This window comes from Pygocentrus nattereri, chromosome 10 (genome assembly GCF_015220715.1).
Source record: "Pygocentrus nattereri isolate fPygNat1 chromosome 10, fPygNat1.pri, whole genome shotgun sequence".
NCBI classification, from domain to species: domain Eukaryota; kingdom Metazoa; phylum Chordata; class Actinopteri; order Characiformes; family Serrasalmidae; genus Pygocentrus; species Pygocentrus nattereri.
Window position 1 is genome coordinate 3,017,679 of NC_051220.1, and position 13,099 is coordinate 3,030,777.

The 13,099-nt window shown below is 42.7% G+C and overlaps 1 protein-coding gene across 1 annotated transcript; it reads left to right on the forward strand.

The window, feature by feature from the left end:
- Positions 1-1,193: 1,193 nt before the first annotated feature.
- On the forward strand, positions 1,194-13,035 carry fas (Fas cell surface death receptor). The gene is made up of 8 exons (XM_017683659.2): positions 1,194-1,308; positions 6,542-6,668; positions 6,776-6,910; positions 8,485-8,599; positions 10,687-10,751; positions 11,895-12,031; positions 12,142-12,160; positions 12,432-13,035. Exons 1-8 carry the CDS (start codon positions 1,270-1,272, stop codon positions 12,719-12,721), a joined length of 927 nt encoding a protein of 308 aa, XP_017539148.2. The 5' UTR covers positions 1,194-1,269; the 3' UTR covers positions 12,722-13,035.
- Positions 13,036-13,099: the final 64 nt, after the last annotated feature.

The window sequence follows — 13,099 nt, forward strand, 5'->3', positions numbered from 1 at the left end:
AGGTGTTAATAGGCCATTGCTATGTTATCACAAGTGGTTGCTAAGGTGTTAATATGCAATTGCAACGGGATCCCAAGTGGTTGCTAGGCTGTTTCTAGGCTCTTGCTATGGTATCTCAGGTATGTTGCTTTAGAACAAATGGCCAGATCAAGAACACCCTCCAGAGCGTAGGCATATCTGTGTCAAAGTTAACATTCAAGACCACAAATCAAAAGTTGAAACTGAGAAATGTTGTTTTTTGAAAAATATTTGCTCATTTTGAATTTGATACCAACACGTTCCATAAAAGTTGGGACGGGGGCCTGTTTACCGCTGAGTTTCACCACCTCCTCTCTAACAGCGCTCTGTCAGTGTTTGGGAACTGAGGAGACGCTGCTGTAGCTCTGAAAGTGAAAGGTTTTCTGTTCTTGTCTGTTACAGGATTTCAGCTGCTCATCAGTTTCAGATGCTCCTTTGTCGTATTTTCCATATCATATTGCGTCAAATGTTCTCAGTGGTGACCGGTCTGGACTGCAGGCAGGTCAGTTTAGCACCCGGACTCTTTTAATACGGAGCAATGCTGCTGTAATACATGCAGAATGTGGTTTTACATCGTCTTGCTGAAATAATCAAAGCCTTCCCTGAAAAAGACGTCGTCTGGACGGCAGCAGATGTTGCTGAAATATGTATATATATATATTCAGTCACCCATGCCATGTGCACTAATGCCCCCTAAACCATCACGAATACTGGCTTTTGAACTGTGCACTATCACCCACTGAAAACAGTTGCCGCATTATGAAAAAAAAAAAGACAAAGGAGACTGAAATCCTGTATCAAACAAGAACAAGGAAAATATCTCCTCAGTTCCCAAACACTTACAGTGTGCTATTAAAAGAACAGGTGATTTTTGGGGGGAATGGGGTTGTAAACCTATAGCCACACCGGGCTTTTCACAGAAGACCGAACACCCCTGCAGTAAAAGTGTATTCAGTGTTAGTTAATGCGGTGGTTTTTGAAAGACACGTTACAGGAATATTTATTCCACTTGCACAATAAAATACATAGATACAAAAATACGTAAGAAAATGAGTAAAACAATGTGACAGACGTCATCGAGAAAAAAGAAGTAGGTGAATGAAATAACCCGTCGTGCCGTGGGGGCGTGGCATGCAGTGTGGGGGGGGGGGGGCGTGGTATGCAAATAGACCCTGTCGGAGATGCGGGCTCGGATCTTCCTGTTGAACACGGAGTTTGGAAAGTCCGCAGCGCTCCAGCCTGCCAGCCGCGATGAAGACCACGGGCCTCTACGCTCTGCTCTGCTTTTCGGTAAGAAGACACGGTGAAACCGATGATTATACCCGTCTAAAAAACTGGCGTCTTCTTCCATTTCACCGGTCCACCTTAAGTAGGACTGCAGTTGTACGAACGCCTGAACGTGACAGCCGCGCCTTTTAAGGTGGAACGGACAATTCGAGGAAGCAGCCGGTGGATAAGAAGCCAGTTTGAGCCTCGTGAAGTCGTCTTAAGTGCTTTTATCGCGAGTTTGAGCTTTTCTGAGGTCTGAAAGACGCCGAGACTCGGTCTGATGTTCCTTCAGCCTGTTAGCTTTGTAGGCCGACCTGAACCGAGTGCCGAGTCCGGGTTAATGTGGCTCCAGCTCGGGTCTTTCTGTAGTAGTAAGAATGAGTTTGCGTGCTCAGAGTTCAGACCTGACCAGATTAAAGTCTCCTCAGCAGTTCTGACCAAAGGTTTGGTTCATATAGGGACACACGGAGAATTCATGTTGCTTCGGACTTTAGTTTCACTTTCGTTTCCAGTCACTGCGCGGTTTGGTGTGATGGAGCTCCTTCTAGAGATGCTTACAGACTCTGATGACTTTACAGTGGTGCTGATAGGAACCAGGGGTCACCATGTCCACATGGAACCCATGTGTACTATCCAGAACCACCAGTGAACCTGCTAGTCTTCTAGGTTTTGATTATAAAGGTAAAATAGTCATAATTTTCATAAAAATAAGTTTTCTTGGGCGACTGTTTTAAGATTAGATTAAGAGACCCTTATTAGTCCCACGACTGGGAAGTTGCGCCGTCACATTTAACCCATCCGTGAGGTGGAACACCACATACACACTAGTGAGCGCACACACACACACACACACTACACTCTCAGATATAAAGGTCTGAAACTGTCACTGGGGCAGTTCCCCTCGTGTCGCTGGGGCAGTTCCCTCAAGGCTCCGTCTCAGCGCCTTTAGTCAGGGAACATAACTGAACCATAATCCACTGAAATGATCTGTTCTAACCTGCACTGACTCCACACACCCGCCTCGCCTCGCCTCCAGGCTTTTACTCTACCGCTCTGTTTTAAATCATTCGGCTATGAAAAGGAACAAATACCAACTTTTCACCTGGAGGAACTGATTTAAGCTCCACAATCAGACCTTAAACCCACTGTAGAACCTTTGAGGGAACATCTACATTGCTTGTACCTTGCTTGTACCAACTGGAGCAGTGGGCCGCCCCATCCACAGCGCCCGGGGGAGCAGTTGGGGGTTAGGTATCTTGCTCAAGGGCACCTCAGTCACGTACTGTCAGCTCTGGGGATCGAACCTCCAGCCCACGACTGCCCCCAACACCTCACACCCTCCACCATAAGTAGATTAAAATACATTTTAAGCCAAAACTTTACAACAAAACTGTCAATATCTCAACTTTAATGCCTCTAAAAGCTCCCTCACTGAAAGTTATTACACAAACTGGAGATGATTACGCTGCCTGATGCATGAAACCCTGTTTTAGGATAGTTTTGAGAAAATATTGGCCTAAACTTGGTATTTTAATCTGTCATTTCATACTAAGGCTTATGATTCGGTATCTACAGGGACTTCAGTGCAGACTGGTTGAGCAACTCTTAGGCTATAGAAGTGTGTAATAAATCTCTGGGCCTTGCCATTTACGGTGTAGAGGCACAAGGCAAAATGGGCCCCACCGAAATCGTAGTATTTCAGAATTAGGCCTATTTCACCTTCATCAACATTACATATAAAGACCCAGACGACACGAGTAGGTTCACTGCTAATTTTAGGTAGTAAATAAGCCCGTTAAGCCACAGGGGTATAGATGCATATCGTCAGTTTCGTTTTAAGTCGTTTATGAAAAAGACCGGACATGTCCGGCATTAACCTGCCACCTGCTGTTCCACAGGCTCAGAGAAGTGCATGTTCCCAGAGGGACCAGAGGGGGAAGCGAAAGAGAACAACACTAAAACGTGTTGTAACATTAGACAATAATAGCTTAACACCCTTAACCCCCCACCCCCCCACCATCGCCCCCCACCCCCTGACTTATCACATACTAAAGCTCATCATTGCGTAACTACATGGTTACTCCATACCTTTCCACTAAGTGTGATATCAAAGCCTGTCATGTTCATGTTACCTGTGGTCAGAACCCTTGTGGGCCCCTGCAGTGTGACCCCAGTGATGGTGGCCCATCACTGAGTGCCACATAAAACTCTAGTGGAAACTTTATATACACATTTCTTTATATACACATAATAGCTCATATTTGTTATGGATTATTGTGATTCTAGTCGTGTTGTCCATCTTGATGGGGGACATCCAGAGTTGTTATCTGTACTGGTATTTTGGTATAGATGTTAATATTGATTTTTACTGGAATTGATAGATTTCTTTGGAAGAACTGTTCAAAACATAAATAACAGTAATAATACTAATAAGTAGTAAGCTTCATTCTACTATATATATATATATATATATATAAACTATAGATGCTTCCCTTTGGCATAAAATCCATCCATCCATCCAGTTTCTAAGCCGCTACTCCCTCAGGGTCGCGGGGGGGGCGCTGGAGCCTATCCCAGCAGTCATAGGGCAGAAGGCAGGATACACCCTGGACAGGTCCCTTTGGCATAAAATGAATGGGGAATTCCACCAATGTTTCAAAGTTTCTGCATAATTAAACAGTTACGATGTAAACAGAGTCATTCAGAGTGGTTTGAGGTGAAATGCTCTGTTCTAGAGAAGCTCAGAAGTGTTCACAGTGGTGGCGATAGGAACCAGACGTCTGAAACATTTAATGCCTTTAAAAGCTCCCCCACGGAAATGATCACAAATCTGTTTCTGATGCCTGAGACATTCTTTCATTATAGTTTAGAGAGAAGGCTTTTAAATGTTATTGTAAAACACATTCATGGCGGAGAGGAACGTGAAAATCGTCCCCAGAGGGGCAAAAAATAATCTCCAGAACGAAAACATCAGCTTTACGTATAGAAACATGGTTCACTGACGGTTTTGGATGGTAAATAAAGTGGCAGGACATGAGGGACACGTGACAACCCCTGGTTTCTGTTACCAGCTACATTATTGTTGCAGTAAATTTTACCGTATTTTTATGGTAGTCTTGTGATCAGAGCTCTTACCAGAAGTGCTTAACAGTTTCAAAAGTAAAAACCCCGAGCAGATTTCCTTGTAGCCCTGAGTAACTGTAGGGACTTTTTCTTTAACTCAGTGACAACACACACTAGTTTTCCAACAACTGCATGTAACATAAAACCAGATTTGGATCAATTTTAGAGAGTCTGTAAACAACAGCAGCTGCACAGTAAGGCTTCGTTCACACAGCAGGTAAAAGTGGCCCAGATCCATCTTTTCCCTTATATGTGACACAGATGTGTGTCTGTGTGTCAGTGTGAACAGCAAAAACACACTGAATCTGACTTTTTCAATTCCAGCCCAACTCGACATTCGTCATCATTTCACGCTGCTGAGACTCATAAACATTTAGGCTGATGTTTCAGAACCAAAAAACGAGAGGAGACTCATCACAGCCGCTCCGGGTTTAAAGAGGTTTCGAACGAAACGGCCGAGTGCGGCCCGGAGGAGCCCGAGGCTGCAGCATCAGAGAAAGATGAAGAATCCGAGGACACGAACCAAAGAAGTGGCCTTGGCTGAATACCGGGCCCGAAATCAAACGCACTGAGTGAGATGAGCCCAGTTGCCAACTACTGGAACTTCATTATCGCTGATGCTGGCGAAGACGAAACTGGATCTCCGGGAGCGACTGGCGTTCGCTGGCCATCATGGGTGTTCACCTCTGGACGAGCCACGTGAAGCTCTGTTCTTCTGCGCATGCTGGTCGGTTTAGGAGCTGATCTGTTCAGACTGATGTCGCATACAGATCACATTAAAAAAAATAATCTGAAGAGCCAAACAAAAAAAAAAAAATCGGATTTTATGAAAAAATCAGATTTGGGCCACTTTTACTTGCTGTGTAAACATAATCTTATTCACTTCATTCGGGGCAATTTGGAACTCTTTGATTTTGTGTGGTCTGCCACTTTGTGGCTGAGCTGTTGGTGCTTATAGGTGCTTCCATTTCACAATAATAGCACTTACAGTTGGCTGGGGCAGATCTAGCTGGGCAGAGATTTCACAAAGTGGCTTGTGGCACGGGTGGCGTCCTATGATGGTGCCAATCATTCTACTGCCAGTGTTTGTCTATCAAGACTGCAAGGCTATGTGCTTTATTTTATAGCTGTATTAGCAACGAGTGTGGCTGAAGTGCCTGAACTTAATAATTAGGAGGGGTGTCCCAATATTTTTGTCTATATAGTGTATCTTACAGCACCTTATCTCAAGTTAGTAAGTCTTAACCTACTCAAAGTCAACAGTCAACTCTCATGTCTCTTACCAAGCAGCTGATGATCCATGCAACTAAAATGTAAACATGTAATAAAAATGAATGCTAAAAATGTAAATTACAGCAGCGGTTCCAGTGGAAAAGGTTCAAACCAAAACAAGCACAGTAAACTGGAGATTTAGGCCCTTACTGGACACTGAGCCCTTACCCCTCTGTTTTGCGCGTTAACGTCTCGGGGTAGGTTGTCCCGGTAAAAAATGTTGCCCAGAGTGGTGGGCAGCCCAATCCGCAGCGCCCAGGGAGCAGTTGGGGGTTAGGTGTCTTTCTCAAGGGCACCTCAGTCGTGTACTGTCGGCTCAGGGGGTCGAACCAGTGACCTTCCGGTTGCAAGGCTGGTTCCCTGACTTCCAGCCCACGACTGCCTAAGACGAAGGACGTATAAGATGTAGCCTCACGGCCTTCAGTTATCCACAGTGCACCGGCCTACACCGCAAAAATGGCTAAAAACAAAGCCGCTGGAGCGGAGGTTGTTTAAAAAACTCAGTTGTTCATGTACTTGAATTCGTCTTCATTACCTTTTACAGTGTCAAATCACTGATTAATTAAAGAATGTGTCCATATATTGTATTTTATTTAGAATGTGTGTGTGTGTGTGTGTAGTTTATCGTACTACATAAGATCATCTTCTCCGTTTCCGTGAAGAGCAACCAACTCTGGTGACGTCACCAGGCAGCCTCGTTAGGAGGCTCCTCCTACTAAGGAGGAGTCTTCATAGGACGGTCTTACCGAGGACCCTCCCTACCTCGGCTGCAGTCTAGGCTTTGGAACGCAGTTATTGCGTTAACCGATTCCTGACGAAAGCTCTTGATTCATTGTGTTTCCTACTTTTTCTTCTACAGCTGAGCATCTTCTGCTTAGCCGAAGGCGTGAAGCTCAAAGACGTGCTCCGGAAGAGACGCCAGTCGTGTGAAAGTGGGACATACAGAGACGAAAAGACAGGAGTAGAGTGCTGTCGCTGTCCCCGAGGTGAGGCGTGGGAGAGAACAGCATGGGCAACAATACAGGTTGCAATGAATAGACAGAAATGCTAAGCGTGTGTGTGTGTGTGTGTGTGTGTGTGTGTGTGTGTTCAGGTTATTATGTTCAGAGTCCCTGCACTCGGGCAGGAGGTGATCCAAAGTGTGAGTTGTGCACGGAAGGCATGAGTTTTATGGATGACCCCAATGGCAAAGCAACCTGTGAACTCTGTTTGCCCTGTGAGGAATCAGGTACGTTCCCAGCCTTCCTTCCTTTCTGTCTTTCTTTCTTTTCCCAGATTAAAATCGTCAGTACCACTTCTTTTATTCCAGTGTGCTCTTCATATGCTTCTTTTACATGGTAAAAAATAAGTATAAAAGTATTTAGTATACTTTCATGTACTAATCAGAGATATACTAAACAAAACTAAACTAAAGTGCACTTGGATTCTACCCACAAGTACACAGAAAACGGTTAAGTGTATTTTTTTTGTATCATGATTACATAACGTCGTTACTGGTATCCTGTTATCACCCATGATGATGACACTTCTGCACTGATGTGGCGACACATTACAACAGAAACATACATCCCTCATACTGTTCTACTGTGGAAGACTCCCAACAGTTTTGGGTCCATTTCTGTGTCCATTTCTGTGTCCCTTATACTTAAAACTGTGAGGGTTACAAATTATTTATATTTACAGATAAAACAATATGTTAACAATTATACTTTTAATACTGAGCCTCAATTTAGCAACACTGGTTTTTAAATCAATTATCTAGAACTCCAAGCACCACAGAAGAGCTCGTCCTCACAGTCATGTGTGAGGCCACGTTTGAAAGAAAAAAAACATTTTCTGCAATTTTAACTACAATAATCCGTACATGATTATGGAATATATACATTAAACGACATAAAGAAAACAAATATTATAAAATATATAATAAAAGTTGTCCAGGAGTCGAGTCACTGGTGTTACCGCGTCTCTTATTTTGAAATAAAAGTCACGCCGATGACGTCACTCGACCTCCTTCGGCCCGTTTTCTGAGGATCTATGGAGAAAAGCTCACGGTGAGTCCACTGTGTCTCTCAGTTCTCAGAGATCCTCTCATTCAGCTCATGATCTCATATGAAGCTTCTAGCTGACGTCACTGGTGTGACCGACTTTATTCTGAGGTCCCTGTGAAAAAACAGAAACACAAATGGATTAAATTCCATATTTTAGTGGATGTTCCCGATGGACAGCGTGGGGTTTGATGTTCTGCAGCAGTTATTATGTAAAATGTATTGCTCATTAAGATTAAGAGATACTTTTTTGATCCCTCAAACGGGGAAATTCGACCTCCTGCATTTAACCCATCCGTGAAGTGAAACACCACATACACACTAGTGAACACACACACACTAGGGGGCAGTGAGCACACTTGCCCGGAGCGGTGGGCAGCCCTATCCACGGCGCCCGGGGAGCAGTTGGGGGTTAGGTGTCTTGCTCAAGGACACCTCAGTCATGTGCTGTCAGCCTGGGGATCGAACCGGCATCCTTCCGGTCACAGGGCCAGATCCCTAACCTCCAGCCCACGACTGGCCCCAAAAAAACATCTCTTTATTATGTGTAACACCACTGAGGATCAGTAACACCAGTGACTCCTATGGAGAGATAGAAAAGTGGACGTTTCTGTAGAATGACCCTTTTACGCTGACCTCATATAGTCTGTACTAATTCACGTAGGTGATCTTTTCAGTTGGCAGGTAGTTCAAATGATACACCGTGAATCCGTATCTGTTGATAAAGTATCTAACCTACTCCTTTTTTATGTCATAGCTAACAGGGAGGTTTATAAAAAATGCACACCGTTCACCAACACAGTTTGCCGCTGCAAGGACGGTCACTACTGCGACAAGGGCGACGAGTGCACGGCCTGCTACGCCTGTGACACGTACGTACTGAAACTAGGGTGAAGGTGTATGTGAATGTATATAGATACTGAATATAATCAGTACTTCGCCTATTCATACACTACATTTACATTTACGGCATTTGGCTGGCGCTCTTATCCAGAGCGACTTACAGTCTGATTATTTTGCACAGGTAGGCGAAGGCGGTGTTAGGCGTCTTGCCCAAGGACTCTTATTGATATAGTGTAGGGTGTTTACTCAGGTGGGGATTGAACCCCAGTCTACAGCTTAGAAGACAAAGGTGTTCCCCACTACACTAACCAACCACTACACACACTACACACACTAACCAAACACTATTTTACGTACAGGGTGATTAAAAAAAAATTCAAACTTTTCCCTGGTAAATCGTTCCAGATCAGTGCAGTGAGCTGTAAACGGTGTAAATGAGCATAAAGTTTATTATGTAACTGTACAAGGTCTCAGTCTGAACCTCCTCCAGCTGGACGGACGACATCAACACCACAGTCAAACTCATCCCAGACTGGACTGAGCGTGTCGGGCGTCGCTGCTCTCACGGCTCTTTCAGTGGGATTTCGGAGATCATCCAGTGCTGTGGAACCAGCGCAGAACGCTCTGAGCTGCTGGAGCTTCACAGTTCTGACGGATTCACTCTTATTGACGTGGAGAACGCAGAACGCTCTGCTCAGGGGTCTCAGCTCCTCTCAGACTGAAGGAGCCAGTCAGACACTCTTTGACCCCCTCTTACAACTGGACCGTGATTGGTTCCTCAATCGGATCTTTTTGAATCACCCTGTACAATAATAATGATACAATGTGTATAAGGTATTTTTAGATCTCTACAGCAGAGATCACCAGCCCTGGTCCTGGAGAGTTTAGTTCTGACAATTGGTCACACCTGCTCCAGCTCATTAACTTCTTCAAAAGTCTTTAATTGGTTGAATCAGATGCATTAATGTAAGAAAAGGGAGGGGCAGCATGTGAGATACAGGCTGGAATTGACCTCTACAGGACAGTAGACCTCCAGGAGGAGGGTTGGTGACCATCGATCTACAGAGAACAAACCTAAAGGTGACACAACCAGTTATAAAAGTTGGGGGTCCATTACGTTTTCAGACCGGCAATGTTTCCTCATGTTCTCAGCGGGTGGGTCTACATGCACTTAATAATCCGATAACTGCAGGAAATCCGATTTTGTCAGTAATCCGATCAACACGTTTCCATGCACTTGGGTAATCAGACAGTGGGGGAACTGCAGGTCTACATGAATCAGACCGTAATCAGATTTCTGCTTTACAACCAGCCAATAAACTCACAGAAGACGTGATGTAAATGAGACGTAACGTAAAGCTCAAACTTCACGAGTGGCTTTAAAAAAAAACATCAATCCAATTTTTTATGAAAATACAAACATACATCGTCTAGAAGATGAAGAATATTGAAAGCTTTCACTTCGTCAAGCGTGCGTTTGACTACACCGCTCGCTTACTTCCGGCACCACTGTCTGATCTCGTGCATGCGCAGTCTGAGAAATCCGAAAGAAATCCGAGTAAGAGCTCACATGCACTGGGAAATCTGATTACTGAGCTACAATCCTGCCTCTTTATCAGATTTCCTAATTGGATTTCTAGATCGGAATACGGCATTTACATGACCATTTGAATAATCAGATAACTGCAGAAATCTGATTATGATTGGAATATTAAGTGCATGTAAACAGATTCGTTGTCTTATGTTTTCTATGATAATGTGGAACCGTTAAAAGTGGCAAATATGCAAAAACAGAGGAAATCAATAGAGCAAATACTTTTACAGCATTTTTGAATGAGCTGTCAGGACAGAACCTCGTATCTCCTTTTTTTCATTTTTTGGCATCATTTGTCAAAACCAGGGGGTCTTCAAATTTCAAATTTGTTCAAATTTCATAATAAACGGACCAATAAAAACGCTCCTTCTCCTGTAAAGTTACCGTTTTGGAGATATGAGGTTTTGTTCAGGTAGAGAAGACACACTAATACTTCCAAAAATGTTACGTACAGTCCTCCACCGGGCTTTATAGGCTGGTCACTCATGTCCTTCCCTTGTTCTCTCCTTGTTTTTCCAACAGATGCGAGTTTGGGGTGAAAGTGGCTTGCAATGAAACCAGCAACACAGTGTGTGAAGGAAAGACAGGTTGGCCTGCACCCACTGATTTTTCTGCTTCACGGTGATGTAAAAACAGATCAAGTGCAACTTAGAACAACTAGAAAAGCATTTAGCAGAATAGTATACAAGAAGATTATCAGTAGACAAGTTCCATCATTTGTGAATTAATGAATTGTGAGTTTAATCTTTAATGAAAGAAATGAAATTTGACATGTTGAGAGTCTAATGACGTTTCAATTGATTTTACTGCAAAGTTTTAGCTTTCGATCTTTCGATTTTCAATTCACGATGAATTTTAGAACTCATTATACGCATTTGCGAATGAAACTTTGTACTTACATTTTCAGTCTTACAAGATTTTTTACTAGTTGATCTTTAATATTTTTTCATTTTTACATGTGCAAATCAAGTTGCTGACATCGAGAATGAAATACCAGTTGAAATTTTTCACCTGTGTAAATGAAACTGAGATCAAGAAAAATAGGAAATAAAAGCTAAACTGGCTCGCCTTGGTAATCAGAATTTCAGCATGTTACTTTCATTTTTAATTATATAAAAATCAAATGATTAATGTATAAATGAATAAAAAACTGCACTTATTAAACTAACAAATTAACGTTAATTAAAACTTTTACTGTGATTATAATGAATTATAATGAATTTTAACCAATGAGAAATTAAATCTTACTTGCAAAAAAAAATCTTACACTTACAATTGGACTGAAAACATAATTTTTAATAGTTAACACATTTTGTATAAATAAGCTTATTTTCTTGATTAAAAGCTAAAAAAAATTGCTATTGTTTGCAGCACAGCAATTCTGAGAATTTCCTTATTATGTGTGACCATATTCATCATTTACCTGTAGATTTTAATTGGCTCTTGCTGAGGATGGAGATGAAAATCCAGCAGCGTTAAAGTGACTTTAGCGCCACCACAGTGACGTTATGAATAGGTCTTATTTACTGTGGTATAGTGATGTTACTGCTTAGTTTAAGGGATCTGGCCCATTGTGTTTACTACACTACACAGCACATTTGACTCTGTAAATTGCTGAGCTATTCGAATCAAGAAGGAATGCATAAGACCGACAGTGGAGTTTCAGTAATAACGACTCAAAGACTCCATGTTCGGTTTCGCGTTATAAAACTGTGCCTGTGTGTTTGCAGAGCCCAACGTTGCAGCTATTGTAGCAGCCATAGTTGTATGCATTGCCATTGTATGCATCTGTGGGGGTATATTCTTATGGAAGAAAGAGAAGCTTTGCTTTAGAAGACCTCCAGAGGAAAAGCCAATCAACCCAGAGGTAAGAAGCTCTAGGTCACTAATCTCTGTACGGTGTAATTAGTTCTTCATGTCTGTTTCAAGCTCTTCGGCTGTTTAGTAATTACTCGTTTTCTTTTTCTTTTTTTGTAGGAGTTCCCGCTCTTGAAAGGTATGTTTTCTAAAATTCACAAGTATCTGAGGGACTTAACTGGTCATTAGACTCTGGTTCTTCATTGGTTGTAACTGCACTGGACTGAAATACATTGAACGGTTAAACTAACCTAACAATACTTCAACACACAGGCCAATAAAAATGATCCACACTTACCTGGAATAAAATGTTAGATTAACATGTAAGTTCTGCTATGAAGTGGAGATTGCCATGGCAACAGTGTGATTTAATAGAGAATGTTTGCATTTCTCTCCTTGACCATGTGTAGATGTCAACCTGACAGGCTTCCTGCCTGAAATAGCCCAGAAACTGGGCTTGCAAGTGGTGAAAGACGTGACCAGGCGTTCGCAGATGCTGACCGATGTTGAGATGGAGAACGTGGAGCACGATTACCCTACTGCAGAGGAACAGACCTACCAGTTGCTCAGGCTGTGGTATCAGAAGCATGGACTAAAAGGAGCCTACAGCACACTCGTCAACAACCTCATCAGAACAGACCACAGGTTGCCAGCCGATCAGGTGCAGCAGATCATCAAAGAAAGAAATCAGTCTGCATGAAAGTTGCACATTTTTTCTCTGTCCTACACGACTGTCCACTCCAGCGGATTAACGACTAGTGAAAAATCGTGGGCATCACTTTGGTTTAGTTCACAGTGCAAGTGCTCAGCTTGATCTTCTTAAGGTAGCCTGTATCTGACATCAGTCTAAACATATCATAGTCCATCAAGATGGTAAAACACACCAGCATATCCTTGCAGAAAACCTGATGTTGAATGGTCATTTGTTGAACTCGCTTGGTCTGACGAAATTAGATGTTTCTCAATGTTACTATTAACCTGCATGAAATAAATGTAAAATTTTGTTTATCTATATCTTTTTTTGTAAAAGTTCCCTCAAATGAACAGAACACGTGTTTTATGATCACATATCGCTATA

What these genes read in the sequence shown, in the direction of transcription:
- fas (XM_017683659.2), top strand. Translation starts at nt 1,270, where the DNA reads ATGAAGACCACGGGCCTCTACGCTCTGCTCTGCTTTTCG. An exon ending in GTGCTGTCGCTGTCCCCGAG is followed by an intron (nt 6,669 to 6,775) that starts GTGAGGCGTGGG and finishes GTGTGTGTTCAG; the next exon opens with GTTATTATGTTCAGAGTCCC. An exon ending in GCCTGCTACGCCTGTGACAC is followed by an intron (nt 8,600 to 10,686) that starts GTACGTACTGAA and finishes TTTTTCCAACAG; the next exon opens with ATGCGAGTTTGGGGTGAAAG.